Below are 21,066 nucleotides of genomic sequence, written 5' to 3' on the forward strand. Positions count from 1 at the left end.
CTCTCGCCGTTGCTACGGTTGCCCGAGCGAGCGCCTTTCCCCCCGCCCTTCGTTTCCTCAAAAGGGAAAGCGGAAAGAGTTGAGGCGGGGGAGGAGGCAGAAGAGCAGGGACCCCCCCCCCTGTCGTTGCCCTTAGATGGCATGGCGGCAGCGGCTTCGTGAAGAGGTCGCAGCAAGGCGAACGGGGATTGGGAGCCCGATTAGCAAGCCATCAAGGAATTGGCTAACGGGAGAAAGACAGGGGTGGGGGAAGTAGAGTTGGGGGGGGGGCGGAGAGGGGAAAGCCGACAGGCGTTGCGTTGGAGAGAGCGGCAGACGGCCCTTCGGCGCGCGCGCTCGCTCCTGGCAGATGCCATCCGGGAGAGCCGGAGGAGAAGCACGCTGTCGGCTGGGAGGTAATGAAGGGGAGCGAGCGGCCATTCGGAAGGCAGAGCCAAGCAGGAGAGAAGCCCAGAGGCATCGAAGCCGGGGGGGGGGAACAGGACGGGACCCCAGGCCACCCTCCCCCAAACTGGGCTGAGACGGGGGGGGGGGCTGAACCTCCCAAAGGGCGCCCTTTAGTCTCGCGCACGCGGTTGCCGCGGCGCGTTTCGGGGAGGAGGGGAGGGGGGGAAACGTGGCCTCTCTCCCACCTGATGTCGCAGTTGGGGAAGGCGTGCTGGGGCTGGGGAGGCCCCTTCGCAATCCCCCTCCATCCGTCCCCCCCACGATCGGCTCGGGCTGAGAGGCAGCCTCCGTCCCGTCCCGTAACCGGGGAGGGGCACAGCGAGTCCTGTGCGCGGACCTTCCCTCCCAACTATCTCGATGTCCCCTTTGGCAGCCTGGGGCGGCCGTGGGAAAAATTGAAAACCGCCCCCCACCCCCGCCTGGTGTATTGGATGGAAAGAGTTTTTGCGGTAGATTGCTGTCCTTTCAAGCGCTGGATGATGTCTCAGAGGGGAGGGCGGGGGGGGCAGCTGGGTGTCAGAGGGGCAGATCCCCCCCCCAAAAAAAACTCTCCACTGCTTCTTGGGCAGAGTGTGCCCTGAGCGGCATCTCTCTGTTGGCATCAGTTTTGACAGTGGTTAATCATCCTTGCTGGACATCTGTGGGCTGGGGGTTGTGGGCTCTGCAGGTGGGCTACTGGGGATCCATTTGGGACTGGTTGCCAAGGGGAAGGAAGGCAGCTTGGAAGGGTGGGTGGCTAACCCTCGCAGCATGCCATGGGTCGGGTTCTTGGATGGCATGAGCCCGCTGCCTGCAACATCATTTAAGAATCTCCTTGCGCCACTGATACACATCCCCCCCCCCCAACCTCAGATCATAACTGGGAGCGAAAAGGGAGCAACTAGGTTTTTTGTTTCTCCTGCAATTGCAATTAGCTGCATTCCTGCTGCGAAAAATTGGTGATTTTAATTAGGGTCACTGAGTGAAGGAAGCGAAGGCTCCCACCAGGCAAATCTGTTTTAAGATCCCTGATTGCCTGCTGGGTGAACAATGGGAATGCAGTGGTTTTGCATAGAGATGCTGGAAGGAAAATGATGGTTTTCTTCCTCTCTTTGCGGGCTTGCCTGTAGTTAATCTACCCATCATTAACCTATTTGTAACTCGCCACTGAACTAAAAGCGGTGGCTATATGAGTAGGTTAATACACAATTGCTAGTTTGTTGCTGGTAAGGATAATTACTGAGCCATCTTCCAAGCCATTTGGTACAAATTGCTGATTTTTCCCCCCAGCCCTTACCAACAGTAAAGCAGCAACCCAATTTTTGACTGCTCTGCAGAGCAACTATTTAGAAAAGTGAGCAGAGGCTCTGCACAAAGGAATTTTTTCCCCCGTCAAGTGCTGGATGTAAGCTATAAAATTATTCCTGTGTTGTTCTTACTTGAATTGTCCAGTCCCTAACATGGATCTCAGACCATCTTCCTCTTAGCCCACCAAAAATCTGATTAGAAACATCAGCACCATGGACAGCAACTCTTTGTGATGGTTTCACATTTGTGACATTCTGCTTGTCCTATTTTTACATGGGTATCTTAAATGCTTTCCCCAAAACACATAATTGTTCTTACTGTTGACCCTGTTGCTATATGTACGTGTGCATATGTATGTATGTTTGATTTTGCTTGTATTGAATAGTTTTTGTTTTTAAAACATTTGCCTTCTGAGGGCTTCCTTTAAAGAAGAGTAAAAATCCACTAAAAGCGAAGGGAGGCGAAGACATACTTATTAATTTATTACTGCAATTTATATGCTGATCAGTTCCAAGAAGGCTCTAAGTGGCTTAGAAATTATACAAAATTATATAGGGGAGAAAACACCAGGAAAAAAAACATTAACCCAATAACAATCAATCTTGCTTGCCATTAAGGCACCAAGTCAAACATTCATAGCCGTAATAATTGCATACTGCAAGGAAGACACACACTGTATCATAAATCTTCAAAGTATCTCTCCAGAATAGGTGATGATGACTTTCCTGAGCGGCAAATAGGGTTGGTGCTGACCTGACCCCCAGATAGAGCACTGTTCCAAGTCGGGGGACAGACACTTACATAAAAAGACTTCTGGTCCTTCAAAGATGGGGTCTCCCTACTAGATCTTGTTGGATGAGCAAACAGCTGGAAGAAAATGATTCTGTAAACATGCCAACCATGTACAGCTTTAATGGTGAAAACCAGCATCTTGAATTGCACCTAAAATCGAATTGATCACCAGTGCAGTTCTGACAGGTGTGCTGTGACTTGGGCACATCTGGAGATGCCCTTAATTACATGATACAAGAATGTTCCATTGGTTCCTGTTGGTAGAAGCAACCTAATTAGAAGAGGATGGTCCAAGGTTATATATCCTCAGCAATTCCAGTCTGAATCTGGGTTTGATTGTGGCCACGGATAGAAGACTTTCTGCCTTAATTACTCTCGCCATCCTTTTTAGAAGCCATCCTTCCCTCCAGAATCTGGATTCTAGTGTTAGAATAATAATAATGTTGGTGTTAATTTCTTCACATTTTGTCAGTCTTGGAGCTGCCAGGCAGCTTTTTAAAGATTCATATTTTTCCTGTCAGGAAGACCTGAATTGAAAACAGCCTACATTTCTGTCTTTTCTCATGGTAGAGAGCTGAGGCCAGAGCTACTATTTCTGCACAGATGAAGTCCTGGATATTTTTATCATCTCTTAAATGTGTCACATGATTATTTGTTCCGTTCTTTTCAATTAGAAACATCCAAGAATAAAGTGCGTGTGCTCTCACACCTGGATTGAGCAAATAACAACATTTCCATCTTCCAAGGGTGAACCCTATTTTTAAAATGGGCTGGAGTTTTACATTCCAAATTTGTCATTAAGCTAACAACAATTAAAAAAAGACCAAAAGATTTCCTTTCTTATCTATTTAGGATTTTATGCTTTAATAATAATGTTGATTCGTTATTGCTTAGACTTCCATTCAGTCTTTCCCTGAGCCTATCTAATACTCCCTCTCCAGTGTTTTAAAGTTATATTTCACAAATTTCATTCATAAAATTACAGGATTGGAAGGGACCTTGGAGGTCTTCTAGTCCAGCTCTCTATCCAAGACAGGAGTCCTCATACTACTTGGAACAAATGATTGTCGATGTAAGGGTTCCAAATAGCATCCAAAATAAAATAATAATCCAAGGCAAGAGATTCCTCAAAGTTTATTATTAAGAGAGCCATGTTGGCTCATCTGGGAAAACCAGAATCTGAAAGCTTCCAGGTTTTCCCACCCAGTTGAAGCTCCTGCCCCAACACCCACAATGGTCCAATCTTTCACTGTCACGAAGACAGATTCTTCCCATCTAGATCGGCCAGGTGCAGAGACAAAGTCGACCTTGACTTTCAGAGAAGAATGTTATTATGGCTACACATTACCCAACTCCACATAATCCCCCCTCCCAGTTTCCCATGATAGAAAGTGTGGCAGGCCTGAAGTCCAAAAAGAAAAGATGGCTTGCAGGCCTGACAGTCGAATCTTTTGAAAACCTCCAGTGATGGAGCAGTCACAACTTGCAGGAGGCAAGCTGTTCTGTTGCTTAATAGTTCTCACCGTCATGAAATTCCTCCTTATATCTAGGCTGGCTCATGAGCTGCCACAGCTTCCCTTCCACGCTCCGTTCTTAAGGGAGCTATTTCTATTTTAGTTGGTCTGCTGTGAAATATGCTGCAGAACCATTATACATTGTAGAATATTTTATAGCGTGCATTACAGCAAGGTTGAGAGAAGCAAAAGAGGAAAGAAGGACTTAAATATTAGAAAAAGAACATTTTTATGTTTCCGTCGACACTTTGCACAGCTTCATTCCTCATTTGAGCTATGTTAAAACATTTTGTCTTCGATGTTGACTTAATTTCCCACCTGATTAGCCAACAGCCATCCCTCAAATGTCTGAAATAAAACAGTTGATTGCAATTGTATATTGCTGAATTTTGCAATTTTCCAAATGGTGTTTGAAGGTTTTCGAACAATATAAATCAACTTGTTCTGAAGACGTTATAGTGGTTAAGGCCCAATATACTGGCAACATTTTATATGTAAAGGGAAATGAAGTAGAATCTGAATTCTACGTAGCAATAATGACAATCCTTAAATCTTAGGCTAGTTTTATTACACTGTTCAATGGTTCGCGTAGAACATCATTTTCAACAATCTTTTGCAGAGATTTCTAGGTGAGGAATGGGCAGGAGATCAGAAGTGGCAGATCAGGGTGTCATGCAGCCAGTGCAAAAGTTTATGACTCATGGTTGTCTAACAATAGAACCAGTTGAAAAGCGCTCGCTCTTCCTCCCCACCCCCCAATTATTCTCCTTGGATTAGTTTGCCGGAAAATAACTATTTGGGGTTGGGAAAGGAAACAGGTTTTCTGAATATAGCCTCATTCTGCTTCTTTTGATGAATTCCTGAGTTTCTGCATATATAAATATTTATTTATATATAAATATTTAAAAGGCCACCCACTTCTGAGAAGCCAAGGCCCTTTACAGCCAAATGAAACAGTAATGGACACAAACGTTATATGACTCTTATCTAACCAATAGAAGGCAACCAGTTTGCCTTTCGTGTCCAAGTGCCCTGTGGAATAGTAAGGTGGTTAGTGGCTTCTGAAAGACCAAGAGGCTGGGTGCCTTCTGTGTCTTGGCAGGCAAGAACTTTTAGAACAGTGATGGTGAACCTTTTAGACCCCAAGTGCCCAAACTGTACCTGCGTGCATGCCCAAACGTGTGTGCATGCGAATGCATGCATGTGCGGACATGCACATGTGTAGATATGTGCATACATGGACATGCGTATGCATGGACATGCAGCAGAGACCCAAACGCCAGCTGTCCGTTGGGAGGCGGGGCATCCCAACACCGGCAGCGTGGCAAAACGTAAGATCTTTTTCTTTCATGAGCTTCTGTGTCCTGTGCAGGGAAACAAGCTCACGAAAGAAACGGCACTGGGAGATCTGACCTGGGGCAACAGCATGCATGCCAGCAGAGCAGGCTCTACATGCCACCTCTGGCACGAGTGCCATAGATTCACCATCACGGTTTTAAAAAATGAAGAAAGCCACGAAGAATGTACCTTCCCACTTTCCACCACACGTTCATTTGGGTGGGAACCTTCCACTCGTGTGATGGGAGTGTGCGCTTACAACAGCATAGGGGAAGGATTTGACCAACTCGAGAGTTGTCCCAGGAAGAGACTCAGATGAAGACACTGGGCAGCCTGGAGTTGGATGGGAGAGGGGGGAAAGGCGTTCAGGTTAGCCACATCCTAGAATCTGTCAGGATATATTTAATAGCTTAGAAAGCTTATAGCTTTAGTTTGGCAAGATTCAGTCTACTAACTAAGTACATAAAAGATTGGACTCTACTGGATCTCTCTGTCTCTTCTCTGGGCTTGGACCTGACAACAGGCCCTGCTTTAAAGACAGTGTCAGAGAGACTAAATTAGGGCAAGAAACAGTCCTGCAAGTGTCAATGCATGAGGAGCTTTAAAGATGGTAACCAACAATTTGAACAGAACCCAGAAGTAAACCAATAGCCAGTGCAGCACAATAAATGTACACTACCTCTAATTGATAGACCAAGCCACTAGTTGAAGCATCTGAGTTACCTTCACAGGTGGTCCTACACCGAGCATCTATCTATAGACTATAGTCTACCTGCGTGGATGACCAGAGCTTTCTGGTTTAAAAAGGCCCACAAACCAAAGAAAGTCAATCTTAATAAATGAGGATGGGGATCTTTCTTCCGATTCATAGGTGGCCTTCCTGTCAGCCCTTTAAGGGAGACTAAACTAGGAAACCAATGCCATGTAGGTCAATGCTGCTTTTATTGGAAAGCTATAGTAATGGGACTGAACGCACCTCCCTCCCTTTTATCTTTCTCCGTGCCTTTCTTCATCTTCTAAAAGTTCCTGCCTGCACCCAATCTCTTGGTCTTTCTCCTTCTTCACATGTTTCCCTAATTTTCATGAAATCAACCCACATGCCCCGACCGGCTGCATGAATAGTCCAGTTGGATCATGAGTCAAACTTGCAGGGGGCAAAGCTTCTATTGCCACAGCCCCACTCCACATCCTTGGTCTGCACAAGCTCCAAATAATCCCTTGCCAGAATCTTTTGCCAATATTCTTTCCAAGAAGAAACCAGCTGAGGAGAATACAAGCAATTTTATCTGCCAAAATAATTTGTAAATATGTCACAGCAGCCTCCCAAATCAGAGGCTGAACAGAGTCACTGGATGCAACTCTGCAGACCCAGGAAGTTAAAACTTTCCCATTTTTATGGTGCATTCACAAATGTGTACCATGAGCCATCAGATTTAGTCTCTCCCCCCCCCCTGCAATTCCTCAGTAAACCAAGGAATTTACAGGGATCTGCAAGGAGAGGCCACTTGGGGCCATCCTTATCTACTGCTCTTGCCAGCACCATATTCCAGAGCTTGGTGAGGGGCATAGAGCTGCCTGCAAGAGTGCTGGGAAACTCCAATGAGACCTCTGAAATCGGCCTGGGGGTGGAGGCAGGGAGTTGGCACTGGGACGGACAGTTTAACTGGGCCATCACATCTCCAAAGGTCTGGTGAGCTGGCAATGTGTAGGTGATACAGAAAGTCACCTGGTATGATAAACGACTGGTCCTTCACCTTCAGTTCACATTGCAAACAAATAGTGTCATCGTGTTCCTTAATCCATAACATAAATCTGTCTGCACGATCTGCAGATCCCCAGATCTATTTGTAGACTCAACGCTGAAGGTTGGCTATCATAATCTACTCTATTTAATTGGACAGCACTCAATTCTGATAACCCAAAAATTCTTTGTCATTGTTTTTTAAAAACAAAACAAAACACGGGCCATTGTTTTCCAGAGCAGCTCACATCAAAGGAGAGAAAATCTCTACCATCAGGCCTGCAAGCAAAAATCTAAAAGGAAGAAGGAGGAAAAGAGCAAGTCTTCAAAGCCGGATATAGTGGTGAGCTATAGGTTGTTATTTCAGGCAATTTGGATTGGGGTGGGCTGCCCTGCTTTCGCTTGTGTTGTTCCTTAAATAACAATTGACAGTTCTCGTTCCTTTGGCAGATGGGTGAGAGACCAAAGTGCTCTTTACTTTGACAGTAGTAGGATGGTGGGGTGTTGGAGCTAAGTGTTCTTTCTGGCAGGATGGAAGAGGCAGGCTGCCTGCAGCTGCTCCTTCTCCTGATAATAGCTGGGCCAAACCTGTTGTTGGTTTGATGGCCATCCCAGGAGATGAAAAGGGCCACTTTCAGTTGGCACCCAGTTCCTTCCTGACAATGAAAGCCAGATTCATGATTGATTTTTCCAGTATTACTTTGGAGTGGAGCCTCCCTGTCTCAGTTATTCCTCTTTTTCTTTTTCTTTTTGGACAGTCAACATTGGCACCATGGCCTCAAACTCGGGAATTGTTGTTGATGATGGTGAGAGCAGCAAGAATTGTACCCTGGAGAGATGCCTGAATGTATTTCGCGATGCAAGCAATGATAGCGAACAGTTTGCAGCTCTGCTCCTGGTAAGTCCCTGACCTGGTAGGCGGAGGAAGGAAGGAAATCAATCCTTGTTTGTTTTAGCTACTCATTAGTAGTTGGCTAACTACTCACCTGGGTCCCATCTGTAAAATGTGGTGGTAGTGGTGATAATGATGATGTCCAGGAGTTTTTGAATGTTATTTAGGTCATTTATTGAATTATAGAGTTTAATCTTCTCATATAAATCAAAGATGGACAGCATGAGGGGAGAGTGTTAATCTAATTCATTTCTTAGCCCTGGCAAAAACTGGAATCTCTCTCCGCCCCCTCCCTTTTGATACCTCCTGCTACTTTTTTCAGGTGACCAAAGCCATCAAAGCAGGAGAAATCAATTCCAAAGCCCGTCGAAGGATTTTCGATGCCGTCGGTTTCACATTCCCAAACCGGCTCCTGACTTCCAAGGATCCCCCTGAGGGCTGCCCCCAGCACACTTTCCAAGCCCTGGGCCTCACTCTGCTGGCCTGTTTCTGTACAGATCCAGATTTAGCCCGGCATCCGCAGATGCTGAACAAGATTCCCATCTTAAGCGACGTGGTTTCTGCCAAGACCAGAGATGCTTCTTACAGTGCCATGATTGATGACGCCTACCAATGCCTCCGAGCCATCTTGGCTACCCCCAAGGGTCCCAGAGAGTTGATCAACAGGGGGGGCCTCTCCGCCCTCTGCCAGGCCTACGTGAACCACAGTTATGGCTACGACCAGGCCCTTCAACTGCTGGTGGGGCTCCTGACGTCGGCGGAAACCAAGTGTTGGCAGAGAGCTACTACTGACCTCATGGGCGTGCTTAGTGTCCTCAGCGCGGAGTTCCAGAAGGCCGAAGACATGACCAAATTCCAGCTGTGCGAAGTGCTGGCCCGCTTTGTGCCTCCTCTTCTCCCCCCGGGCTCCGAATGTCTCTTGCCCCTCTACCGAGGCCTGTCGAGCATCTTAACAAGCAAGCTAAGCGCCTCCCAGCGAGACCCTGCCTTGAAGCTTTCGGCCTGCCTCTCCCAAGCCTGCAGCTCAGCCTGGATCCCAACCGGCAGTTCCGGCAGCAAATTTTTTGCCCTCTTGGTCAACTTAGCTTGCGTGGAGGTCCGCCTGACCTTGGAGGAGCTGGACCTGACGGAAGTGGATAAGAAGCGGGAACTGATGGCCGCCTGCTACATCCTGATGGAGCTGGCCATTGTGGAGTGTACCCGTGAGAAAGGCTCTCTCCTGCAAGAGACCCAGAAAGTGCAGCTGGTGGGGATCCTGGAGGAAGCTTTGGGGGCTGTCATACATTACCTGAGACAGGTAAACAAAGAGCCTATTGCATGGGGCTGATTCATATCCTTTGAAGGTGGGAGGTTGAGGCTGGGGAGTGGATCAGATTAGTAAAGTCCTGTTCTGACCCAGGCTTTCCCAGCAGCATGAAGCCAAGTCCTCATCCTGACAAAAAAACCTTTTATTAATTGACTGTGAATTCTGCTCATTCACATCCAGCAAAGTCTTTTGAGGGAGGATTTACAGGCACAGATCTTATCTGGCTTGGAGAGCTGTCCGACAATATCTGCAAAATTTGGCAAGGAGTCTTGGAGAATCACGAACCAATTAAGCGAACTAATAGTCTCCTGCAAACTCCACTCGCCTTTTGCTCCTCTTATTTCCTCTGGGAGGGGCCATTCATCGTCCACCTGTGGCTTTACTCCCAAGTTGACCCCTGTTCTTTAGCTGTTCCCTTCATCTGGCAACTCTGCTTATGTGTTCACTGGGAACAGGCTCCAGCTGTTCATCTGCCTCACTGATGTCTGACTCTGAAGGCAGCTGATAACTGGCATACGGCCCTGGCCCCCTCTCTGCCTCCGACACAGAGCCCTCATCAGAGCCTTCCCCAGCCTCCAGGACTGGCCCATGTCCCTCTCCAACCTCTTCACTGAATCTGCTGCTAGTTCTACTAGCTGCTGGTGGGTCACAACAGCCCGATTTAGAAGAGGCCATTCTTTAGCATACAAGAGAAATAGAACATAGGACTGGTCGGGAAGGGGAATTTTAAGTGGCATTCCTTGGCAGTTTTTCCCAAACATGTGCTGTTAGGACTTCGGTTTCAGTTGAGTTGTCAGTTGGGGAGCCATTTTGGTCCTGAAAAATCACTTCAGTTAAAGCAGAAGGGTGGGAAAGTTCAGAGGTTTTTCTCAGCTGATCGCCTGAGCTGTCCATTCAAAAAAACCTTCGTTGCAACTGCTTAATTTTAGTAAAAGAACCTATCCCTTCAACCAAATGGCGTCAAGGGTCTTTCTTTTCTAAAGATCTAAGTTGGGGCAGGTCTGGCATTTATTGTCCGATAGGTGCCAGCTCTTTCACCCTCCTTGAGGCGGCCTTTCTCGCACTTCGGCTTCACAAGGCCTCTTGCCTCAGCCCTTTTCTGCCTTGTCAACGTGGGATTTGGAGATGTCTTTTTTCTTCTTCTGTTACTCAGGTGGGGCAGAAGAAGCTGGAGGATCCTTTCATCTTTGCTTCTGTTCGAATCCTGGGTGCCTGGTTGGCTGAGGAGACCTCTTTCCTCAAGCAGGAGATCTGCGACCTCCTCCCGTTCCTCATTTATTACGCCAAGGTGCAGTTCGAAGAAGAGAGGAGAAGCCGGAGAAGTGCTTCACAGTCTGAAAAGGAGCAGGCCGGACAAGGCCCCATCCCAGAGCCTCTTTGGCGGGGAGACGCTCTGAGGTGAAAAATACTGAAATACAAGAATTGATAGGATTTCTCTCCAACTGTACAGGGGTCTCCAACCTTGGCAGCTTTAAGATGTGTGGACTTCAACTCCCAGAGTTCCTCAGCCAGCAAAGCTGGCTGAGGAACTCTGGGAGTTGAAGTCTACACGTCTTAAAGCTGCCTGGCTGAGGAACTCTGGGAGTTGAAGTCCACACGTCTTAAAGCTGCCAAGGTTGGAAACCCCTGCTCCAACAGATCAATACACCTCCTGTCCTTTTGGCTCACAAACCTCTTGTTCCCAGTGTTAGAACTGAAACACAGGTAGTCCTCGATTTACGCCCACAGTTGAGCTAAGTGAGACACTTGTTCAGTGAATTTTGCCCCCATTTTATGAACTTTCTTGCTACAGTTCTTAAGTGAATCACTGTAGTTGTTCAGTTAGTAACATGGTTGTTAAGTGAATCTGGATTCCCCATTTATTTTGCTTGTCAGAAGTTCGCAAAAGGGGATCCCGTCACCCAGGGACAATTGAGGGCTGCCTGCAGTTCTGTCTTGTTTGCATTTGAAGATTAAATGGAGTATCTGAAAGTGTTCTGACCTAGGCTTCCCCCAAAAGGCACGAAGCAGAGTCCTGGTCCCAACAAAACCTCTTTTATTAAACGAATAATTCCTCTCATTCACATTCAGCAAAGGCCTGGCAAACAGTCTTTCAAAGGTAAATTTATGACCACAGACCTTATCTAGCTTGGAAAGCTGCCATGTAAATATTTTTCAAATGCAGTGCTGTGCAAGGAAAGAAATCTCTTGAGATTCACGGACAGATCTTCACACTCCTGGAACGAATGAACGAACGAATTGTTTCCTGCAAAAACCCACTCCCCTTTCTCTCCTCTTTTATTTCCTATGGGAAGGGCCATTCACCATCCATCTGTGGCTTTACTCCCTAGTCGACCCTGATTTCTCAGCTGTTCTTTTCTTCTGGCAGCTCTGTGCATGCGCACACTGGGAACAGGCTCCAGCTGTTCCTCTGCCTCACTGCTGTCTAGCTCCAAAGGCAGCTGAGAAGTGCCAGACGGCTCTGGCTCGCTCTCTGCCTCTGACACAGAGCCCTCATCAGAGCCTTCCCCAGACTCCAGGACTGGCCCATGTTCTTCCCCAACCTCCTCGCTGTCTGGCTCTGCTGCCAGCTCTGCTGGTGGGCCACAACAGAAAGGTAGAAAAGACTCTGGTTCAAATTTGCAGCCTAAACTTACAGCTTCCCAGCCTCGGATGCACCCTTTGTAGCACAATAAAGCTACTCGCTACTCTGTTTTTGAAAACTTTCCCAAATGTTTTGACCAAGTTTTGCTTCTTGAGGGCAGTAAAGTGAAGTTTCTTTTTAGAATTTTAATTATGGATGATTTGCCTCGCCTTGGCCTGGTTCCATCCTGTGCTTTTCAGGATGCCCAGAGTGGTGATCTGAGAGATTTGGCTGCCCTCCATGGAAGAGACAGGGCTGTCTTTTACATTTACGAGTTGTTTGCTTGAATCTCATGGGAGAGATGCTCTGGCATTTGGACACCATGGATATTGTGTTGGATGTCTGGTACTCAGATTTCTCATCCAATCCCAGGGCAGATTGTCTTCCTGATGTTGACTTCTATGGAGAGTCTTCCTTCTATTAATGTCGCAACTAGCATCTGTGTGCCTGGTTCCTCTTCTGAATATAGGATGAGGATTGCGTGTCCTTCCACCTCATGCCGACCTACAGCTCCCAATACTCCTTGTCATTGGCCTAATTTTGTTTTGCAAAACATTCAGAGTATTGCTTAATGATTTCTTCATACTTAAGCTATTGGGTTCCTTGTGTGAAGACAGCAAGACTGGCTAGGGAATTCTAGGAGCTGCCAAGATTGAGAAACGGTGTGTTTTAAGATATCTAATAGTCTTGCTTCTGTTAACTACCTTGTTTCTCTGAAAATAAGACCTCTCCAGAGAATAAGCCCAGTTGGGCTTTTGAGTGCATGCGCTAAAATAAGCCCTTCCCAAAAAATAAGCCCTCCCCGAAAATATTGCAACACAGCAGCAGCCATGAGGACCCTGCTCGCTGCCTCCTGCACCTCAAAAATAATAAGACCACCCCAAAAATAAGCCCAAGCGCTTATTTCGGGGGTCAAAAGAAAATAAGACCCTGTCTTGTTTTCGGGGAAACACGGTATAACAGCTTGTAATCACTAGCAGTGGTTGTATGATAAAGGCAGGAAACCTCCAGAGGATTGTGCAGAGCAATTTGTAATGATGATGCGAGACCCACAAATAAAGAAAAGGTCAAGGCATTTATTTCTGTACCCTCCATATAATTTCTTGCTGTCTCCCCGGCACTCTGCTAAGTGCTGGATTGGAGAAACCATGTCTGTAACGACTCCTCTAACTTTGGATGTGTTGAATTTCAACTCCTCCTAGTTTTCTGTTCTATTGCAGCTTGAGAAGTTCTCCAGTGCTGTATTATCCTCAAACCCCTGAGATGTAGGTAACCATAATTTGACTGAGCAGCTTACCAACACACCTTGCTTTGAAACACCCACAGGTCTTTTAGTTTTGCCTTTAAATCCGGAACGAAAGTCCATTGGGAAGGCCGTTTGCAGGCTTTCGGATCGAACCATTAATTCCAAACTCTCTGGCTTTAAAATTCACTCCCAGGGCCTTGTGTTTCCCCCTTCTAGATTCCTGTTACCTGGTCTGAGCCACCTGACTGCCGAAGATCGCCCCCGTGAGATCCTAATTTCGGAGGGGGCGCCTGTTCTCTTGTGCCAATATTTCCTGCACCGTTGGGAGATCTTTGTTTCGAACACCGAATCCCAGTCTGCTTCCAAAGTTATTGAAGCCAGCCTTCAAACCTCCTGCGAGATTTTCCTGAATTTCGTTGTCACCGCTCCCGATCTAATCAGGTAATGGACGTAGGTGGAGGTGTAAGCAACTGCTTTCCTTGTTAGAAAGGTCCGCTTCGGTTTGTTGCTTAAGCGAAGCACCCTGCAGGGAGTTGATGCTAATTGCTCCTGCGTAGGCGTTTGCCAGCAATCCGTGTGAGAGGGAGAGAGAGAGAGAGCTAGTGGGCACACGACTCCCCATGTGCCTGGGCTGCTCTTAGCGATCTTTGCACATTGAACACCGAGATCTAAAAAGCATTTGTAGCACATTCGGCTGCTGCGATTATGAAACTCTGTGTTTGGGGTCTGATGTTTTGCAGGCTTTCTGACAGCAGGCAGTTTTGCAAGCCCCATTGACTCCCTTTGCGCTGAAAGCATCTGGACGTGTTGCTGTGAACACCTCCATCCCCAGGCATAGAATCCTCAGGCCAGGAAAGAACATTGAGATCGACCTATCCAACTCCTTACCCAGAAAAAGATCTGGACTACAGAATTAGTTAGCCCTGACAGAACTGCTTTGAATATTTCCAGTGAAAGAGGAAACATCCCGCTGGGTAATTTGTTGTGGGGCCAAACGGCTCTTAACAATGGGAAGAAATTAGAAAGAGTGCCAAGAAGAGCAACAGAGGTTATTGGGGGGTTTGGAGACAAAAACTATGATGAACAGTTCCAGGAAGTGGGTATTTCTAGACTAACAAAGAGAAGGATTAGAGGTGGCATGATAGCAGGACTTGGGGGGGGGGGGTCAACCTATTCTCCAAAGTACCTGAAAGAAGGACAAGAAGCAATGGGTGGAAACTAATCAAGGAGAGAAGCAACTTATCCATATATAGAACAGTTGCTGGAACTGGGTATGGCTAGTCTGATGAAAAGAAGGACTAAGGGTGACATGATAGCAGTCTTCCAATATATTCGGGACTGCCACAAAAAAAAGGCAGCCAAGCTATTCTCCAAAGCACCTGAGGACAGGACTAGAAGCAATGAATGGAAACTAAATAAGGAGAAAAGCAACCTAGAACTAAGGAGAAATTTCCTGACAGGTAGAACAATTAATCAGTGGAACGACTTGCCTCTAGAAGTTGTGAATGCTCCAACACTGGAAGTTTTTAAGAAGGTGTTGGATAGCCATTTGTCTGGAATGGTACAGGGTCTCCTGCTCAGGCAGGGGGGTTGGACTAGAAGACCTCCAAGGTCTCTTCCAATTCTGTTACTCTGTATTCTGCATGATGGCTTTTAAAATATTTTAAACATTTGAAGGCTCCTCATGCCTGCCCCGTCTGTTATAGACCTTGGTTTCCACCCCAAATGTGTATCCTGGTGGTTTTTCCCTGGAAGTGTTTGACTTTGTGAGATTCTGTTGAAATGTGGTCTATTAGGAGAAATGCCAATGTATGTGGCTGCTTCTAAAAACCCATCTTCCCAATGTTTTTTCCTTGTCACTCTTGGCATGAATTGATCTATGTGCGGTCCAGAATTGGACAGGATTTCAATGTAAAGATAAAATACAAAGCATGAAAAACCAACTTACACTTTGGCTTTCAACTGATGAAATTCCAGGAAGAGCTGGCTTTGGGCCCGTCTTTCTTTTATTTTAACCCCTTCACCAAATCCTTCCAAGTGCTGCTGAATCAGAGAGCAAAATTTAGAAGTCCTAAGAATATCGCGTAAGGAGGGATTGCAAATAACTCAGGAAAACATCACCTCTTCTGCTCTCCCCTTCCACAGCCGAGAAGATTGTTTCTCAGCCTTGATGGATACAGTGCTGAAATCTCTTTCGTCTCTGCTGCCACAGAGGGAACATCTCATTTTGAGTGCCAACCTGGCCACGCTGGGGCTAATGATGGCCCGGAAACTGTTCGCTTATGCAGGCAAGTGTTGCTACTTCCGGTTCTATTGATTGAGCTAAATCATTTGAAGCAAAGGGGGGACCAGGGCAGTGGTGGTTTTAATCTTGTTTCAGTGCTTAGCTGGCTGGGCTCCCATTAATGTAGGTGGGTACTTGCATAACCAATACACATTCCTTGTATTTAAAACAGTGCGTAGATCACTAAAGCAGTGCCAAGTACAGTGCTGCCCTAGACTTCCTATTAACTAGTTGCATTTTTCCCCATGCCATCTGAAGCCTCCTGGGACCAAAAACGGGCCATGGGGGGCACCCCCTCACGTTCCCCCCGCAAGTGCGCATGCGACACCCTCACCCTTCACATGCATGCATGTTTCCCGCATGCGCGGCAGACCCCAAAATCAGCTGGCCGGCAGGAGGTGCATGCGCAGTGGAGCTGAGCTGGTTGACGGCTCGTGTCCCCACAGAGTGCCATAGGTTCTCCATCACAGGAACAGGGTTTCCTGCTTGAGCAGAGGGTTGGACTAGAAGACCTCCAAGGTCCCTTCCAACTCTTATTCAGTGCTCTGGAAAGGAAGCCAACCATGATCTGGGAAGTATTTTCCCGAAGCAGGAATAGAAAACTATTTCTTCTCTGCCTTGGATAGCAAAGGATCCAAAGTCTTCCCAGCCATCCAGATTTTAATTGGGGGACGTTCTTATTTCAAATCCTTTTCTTTTCTCCATCCTCACCTTTCCTCCTCAGTGCTCTGGAGAGCAGAAGGAAGGCTAAAAATGAGCGAAACGGATTGTGCTGGGAACAGTGTCGTTTCCCATATCCCACCCCCCACCCCACCCCCCGGACAGGCTAGAATCACCTGAGCATTTCAAAAGGTGATGGAAGTGGATGGTCTGGAGCGAAAAAAATCATTAACGATGTTCCAGAATTAGGCGTGCCAGTTATTTCCAGAAGGTTCAGACAGGCCAATTCAGGAGGGAGGTTCTGGGAGTTAGAAGTCCACACATCTGAAAGCTGCCAACATTGAGATTCAAATGAATGTTGAAAATGTAAAAAGTAAAGAAGGGACCTTTTACCACTTAGGGTGGATCTGTGACAAAGCAAAGAAAAATTGGAGTAGGATTCCCATCAGTGGTGGGTTTCAAAAACTCTTCGAACCTACTCTGTGGGTGTGGCCTTCTTTGTGGGAGTGGCTTGCCACCCATGTGACCGGATGGGAGTGGCTTGCCGCCCATGTGACCGGATATGAAGATGCCGACGACACTTGTCAGGATCACCTTAAATTACCTCACACACAGCACTGGCATGCATAGGAATATGATGTAAACTTGTTTTTTAAAAGGCATCTTTGGTTTGCATTAAAACAACTTCAACACACGCAATGTTCTGATTGCACCACAAACGCAGTAGTCATCCTTACCTTTCACAGAGGCACTGAGTTTTATAAATAGGAGCATGATAGTGTAGAATAATCATATCCAAGGACCAGTGGTGGGTTTCAAAACATTTTCGAACCTCTTCTGTAGGTGTGGCCTGCTTTCCGGGTCCACTGGTGGAACCTCTTCTAACCGGTTTGGTAGATTTGATGAACTGGTTCTACCAAATAGGTGCGAACTGGTAGGAACCCACCTCTGATTCCCATCCTAATACAGAAGATTCTCAAAGTGAATATAAAGATAAAACCAGAAACTTTTCTTTTGGGGAAAAAGAAATTTGGAACTTTGATAGTATATATGTTGACGGCAGCAAGATTTTATGCACAAAAATGAAAAGATACTTTGATTCCCACAATGGATGAACGAATGGCTGCAGAAGTTGGTGGAGTTAGCAGAGATGCTGAAACTGACTGCTTTGATTAAGGGAAAAAACACGATTATTATTTTTCATACTTGGAAACCACTTCTGGATTTTCTGCTTGAAGTGGGGAAAAATGAAACTTTGATTTTGGATTTTACTGATTAGATAAGCTTTTTGTTATAGAAGTGGCTAGTTTATAGTATTAAGTAAAAGTAAAGGTTCCTCTTGCACATTATGTGCTAGTCGTTCCCAACTCTAGGGGATGGTGCTCATCTCTGTTTCTAAGCCAAAGAGCCAGCGCTGTCCAAAGACGTCTCCGTAGTTATGTGGCCAGCATGACTAAATGCCGAAGGCCCATGGAACACTGTTACCTTCCCACCAAAGGTGGTCCCTATTTTTCTACTTGCATTTTTTATGTTCTTTTGAACTGCTAGGTTGGCAGAAGCTGGGACAAATAACGGGAGCTCACTCCATTACGTGGTGTTAGGGATTCGAACTGCTGAACAAGCTCATCGTCTTAGCCACTGAGCCACCACATCTCCTGTTTATAGTGTTATGTAAAAGTAAAAAATTGAGATTTGATGTTATTATCACCCTACTGCACCAAAGGAAGTCAAAAGTCAATGCTTTTTCTTTCTTTTTCCCCTTTCTCCTGCACTTTTCTCTTCCCTAACTTCCCTACTATTTTATTTTGTACTTTTATATATTTCTATTTTAAAGAGAGAAACACTGCCCTGGATCCATCTCATGTGCCTGCTTCTTGCATTTTCCCTCTCCAGGTCTCCAGGGGACTCCTGAAGCAGATAGTTTCTTCGGCGCTGCCATCCGTTTCCTCGGTGACGCTTACGTGGCCCAAGCCAGCACCGAAGGGGGGATCGTGACCCTTGGCGTTTCGCCCACCTACAAGGCCGCCTGGCCGGCCATCCGCGAGTTGTGGTTTCTGGGGATGCAGGCCTTTGCTAGCTGCGTGCCTCTCTTCCTGTGGCTGCCCCAGGACGTCCTGCGTTCTGGCTGGCTGCAGGACCTCCTGGCTTTGCTGGGCCGCGTTATCCCATCCTCCGTGGATATGGAGGTGGCGAGGGCTTACCAGGGGGTCTTGGTGGAGCTGGCCAGAGCCAGCCAGCCATGCTTGGAGAGAATCCAGCAGCACCGGGGTTTGGAGCTGGCCAGTCTGTACGGCATGGCCGCCTTAGAACAGTGTCTCTCCGAGCAGTGAGCGTGCTCGGGAATAGGTGGTGGGAGAAAAGTACGTTCTCCCGGAAGTTGCAGCTTCCTTCTGTGTCCTGCAGGGGGCAGCTTTGTGGTAGGGGGAGATAGTGTATGTCCGGCCTCTCTTCTTCCCTAAGTAGCTTGCACAAAGTTATACCGTGTAATAGGGGCTGGTTTATTTCTTTGCCATTCTTTGTATTTTATTTATTTATTTATTGGGGGGGGGGGTGTCATTCTGCCTTCTTTCCAGGTGGCAGAAGACTCCCAAGGCAGCTCAGATCTAACACACACACATACACACACACAAACAAGAGGCAAGCTTTTGCAAAGTTTAGAGATGATCACAAAGCAACTCAAAATCCATCAAAGGGCTGATGATGATGATCATGCAACGATTAAACTATCCAGCCCCCCACCAACATAGTGTTCATTAAAAGATTGGGGGGGAGATATGTGTGTGTGTGTTGGCAGGGTGGGTTGGGGGTGGGGGAGTCTTTAAAGCCCCCTTTTTTAAAGAGAAAAAGAATAAATAAATAGCTGAAGAGGTGCCAAATATTTGTCGCTCGGAGTTCCATGAAGACGGGACCACCACTTTTAAAAAAAAAGAGGAGGGGGGGAAAGGGCAAACGAGGTGTCTCCGTGCATGTTTTGTAGCTCTCTGTGATCTCGTAGAGTAATATGAAGCAAAAGTCTTAACTTGCTGGCAGTAAAAAAAAAAAAAAAAAAGCATCAAGCATAATGTATTGCAATGCACATTAGTGCTGCTCCGTTGACTCTTTTAACGCACTGTGAAATGAGATAGATGCTTCTCTGGAGAGAGATTCAACAGATGCTAAAGGAAGTCTGGATTATTATTGTTTTTTTTCTTTTCCTAGCGTGAAGATGTAAAGATGACCTCGGCATAATGTTTGAACCCCAAGTGTCCTTTGCTAACCTCCGTCCTATTTGGATAGGCTCCAAGAATTTCCTTAAGTGTGGGAAGTCCTCAAAAAGAAACCAATTCTTGTCTCAGGTCTCTGTCATGGTTGAAGCTTTCCTCTCAAAGGAAGAGGGGAAACGCGGCACACCTTTATTTGAATGTAATTACGTCTGTCCCACTTCGAATAGTACAAATCTTTCCAAAATAATCTGCAGGGGAAAAAAAAAAATCAAATGACCAAGAATGATACTTTTCTCAAAAGGCAGCTAGTGCCAAATTATATTTTCTTTGGGTTGTGGCAGGGGAGAGGGTAGGTGGGTGGGTGGGGAGTGATTTCTCGGATGTTTATAATAATAACTTGCACACAACAGCTTACACAAATTTAAACTTTGTGTGATTTTCAAACTTGAAGGTTGGGTGGACTTCAACTCCCAGAATCCCTCAGCCTATGCTGGCTAGGGAATTCTGGGAGTCGAAATCCGCTCGCCTTAAAAGTTGCCAAGTTTTGAAAAGCACCGATTTGAACCTAGAACAATCATGAAAATCTACGGAAAGCAATCCTGATTGGGACTGGTTTTATCAATGAAAAGCAGGATAAGAAGTTTTTTTTCGTTTTATTTCTTTTTTTAAAGAAATCATCCTACAAAGAAACGGTGAGCAGTCCGGGGGAAGGTGGGTGAAATACCTGTTTCCCCTCCCTCTCCTGCCCCACCCGTAAGGGGGCCGGGTGGAGGAGGGAGGTTGGCCACTAAAGCAGCCTTCCTGTGAAAAGAACACGATGGGTTCCCTAGGGCCAATATATCAAAGTGGGATGTAGACTCTCTGGATTGTGGTTGTTTGCTTCTTCGTGTTCTTCAGCATGTGAGCTCTTGCATGCAGCTGGTAACTATTGCAGTACCGTGTTCTTGAATTGGAGGATGGTTCAGCCTGTGAAGCTGTGGCCTTGAGTTGTTCTCCTGGTGTTTTCCGGTTCCGTAAATAAAAGTGGTTTGTCTTGTTATGAGCGCCTGGCTGTCCCTTCTCTTCTTCATCGGGGAGATGTCTCTGTGGAGCCAACACTCCAAACTTTTGAAAGTTTCAAGGGGTTTGTTAGATTTTTATCCCATTTGCAATTCAAGGGGTGGGGGAGGTGTGAACCAGTGGTGGGATTCAAATAATTTAACAGCTGGTTCTCTGCCCTAATGATTTCTTCCAACAACCAGTTCACCAAACTGCTCAGAAAGTTTAACAGTCAGTTCTCCCGAAGTGGTGCGAACTGGCTGAATCCCACCACTGGGGTGAATAGATGTAACGCAGATAGTCCTTGACTTACAACAGTTCACTTAAGTCTGTTCTGACCTAGGCTTCCCCAGCAGCACAAAGCCGAGTCATTGTCCCAATAAACCCCTTTTATTTAATTTACAGTGAATTCCTCTCTAGCAAAGTCTTTCCTCTCCCACAATCTTTCAAGATAGTTCATAATTACCAACCTTTATCAGGCTTGGAGAGTGGCCAGGCCGATATCTTTTAAATGCCGCAATACTTGGCAAGAATGCAGGAATGAACTAATTGTCTCCTGCAAACTCCACTCCCCTTTTGCTCCTCTTTTATTTCCTCTGGAAGGGGCCATTCATCATCCACCTGTGGCTTTAATCCCAAGTCGACCCCTGTTCTTTAGCTGTTCCCTGGCAACTCTGAGCATGCACACACTGGGA

At 46.5% G+C, this 21,066-nt stretch overlaps 1 protein-coding gene across 2 annotated transcripts; it reads left to right on the forward strand.

Annotated features, from left to right (window-relative positions):
• The first annotated feature begins 270 nt into the window (after positions 1 to 270).
• NCDN (neurochondrin) lies at positions 271 to 20,372 on the forward strand. 2 transcript variants are annotated; one of them, XM_087728445.1, is made up of 8 exons: positions 271 to 395; positions 7,358 to 7,462; positions 7,878 to 8,017; positions 8,334 to 9,308; positions 10,471 to 10,715; positions 13,403 to 13,627; positions 15,332 to 15,474; positions 18,024 to 20,372. In XM_087728445.1, exons 3-8 carry the CDS (start codon positions 7,892 to 7,894, stop codon positions 18,458 to 18,460), a joined length of 2,151 nt encoding a protein of 716 aa, XP_087584571.1. In that variant the 5' UTR covers positions 271 to 395; positions 7,358 to 7,462; positions 7,878 to 7,891; the 3' UTR covers positions 18,461 to 20,372. The 2 variants fall into 2 exon arrangements, with proteins under 2 accessions (XP_087584571.1, XP_087584572.1); XM_087728446.1 differs by having other exon boundaries at positions 289 to 395; positions 7,363 to 7,462.
• Positions 20,373 to 21,066: the final 694 nt, after the last annotated feature.

The sequence above is a fragment of the Thamnophis sirtalis genome, unplaced genomic scaffold, assembly GCF_051295495.1.
Source record: "Thamnophis sirtalis isolate CommonGarterSnake01/CBP01778 unplaced genomic scaffold, rThaSir2_p1.2 scaffold_13, whole genome shotgun sequence".
NCBI lineage: Eukaryota > Metazoa > Chordata > Lepidosauria > Squamata > Natricidae > Thamnophis > Thamnophis sirtalis.

What these genes read in the sequence shown, in the direction of transcription:
- NCDN (XM_087728445.1), top strand. Translation starts at nt 7,892, where the DNA reads ATGGCCTCAAACTCGGGAATTGTTGTTGATGATGGTGAGAGCAGCAAG. An exon ending in AGTTTGCAGCTCTGCTCCTG is followed by an intron (nt 8,018 to 8,333) that starts GTAAGTCCCTGA and finishes TACTTTTTTCAG; the next exon opens with GTGACCAAAGCCATCAAAGC. An exon ending in TGGCGGGGAGACGCTCTGAG is followed by an intron (nt 10,716 to 13,402) that starts GTGAAAAATACT and finishes TCCCCCTTCTAG; the next exon opens with ATTCCTGTTACCTGGTCTGA.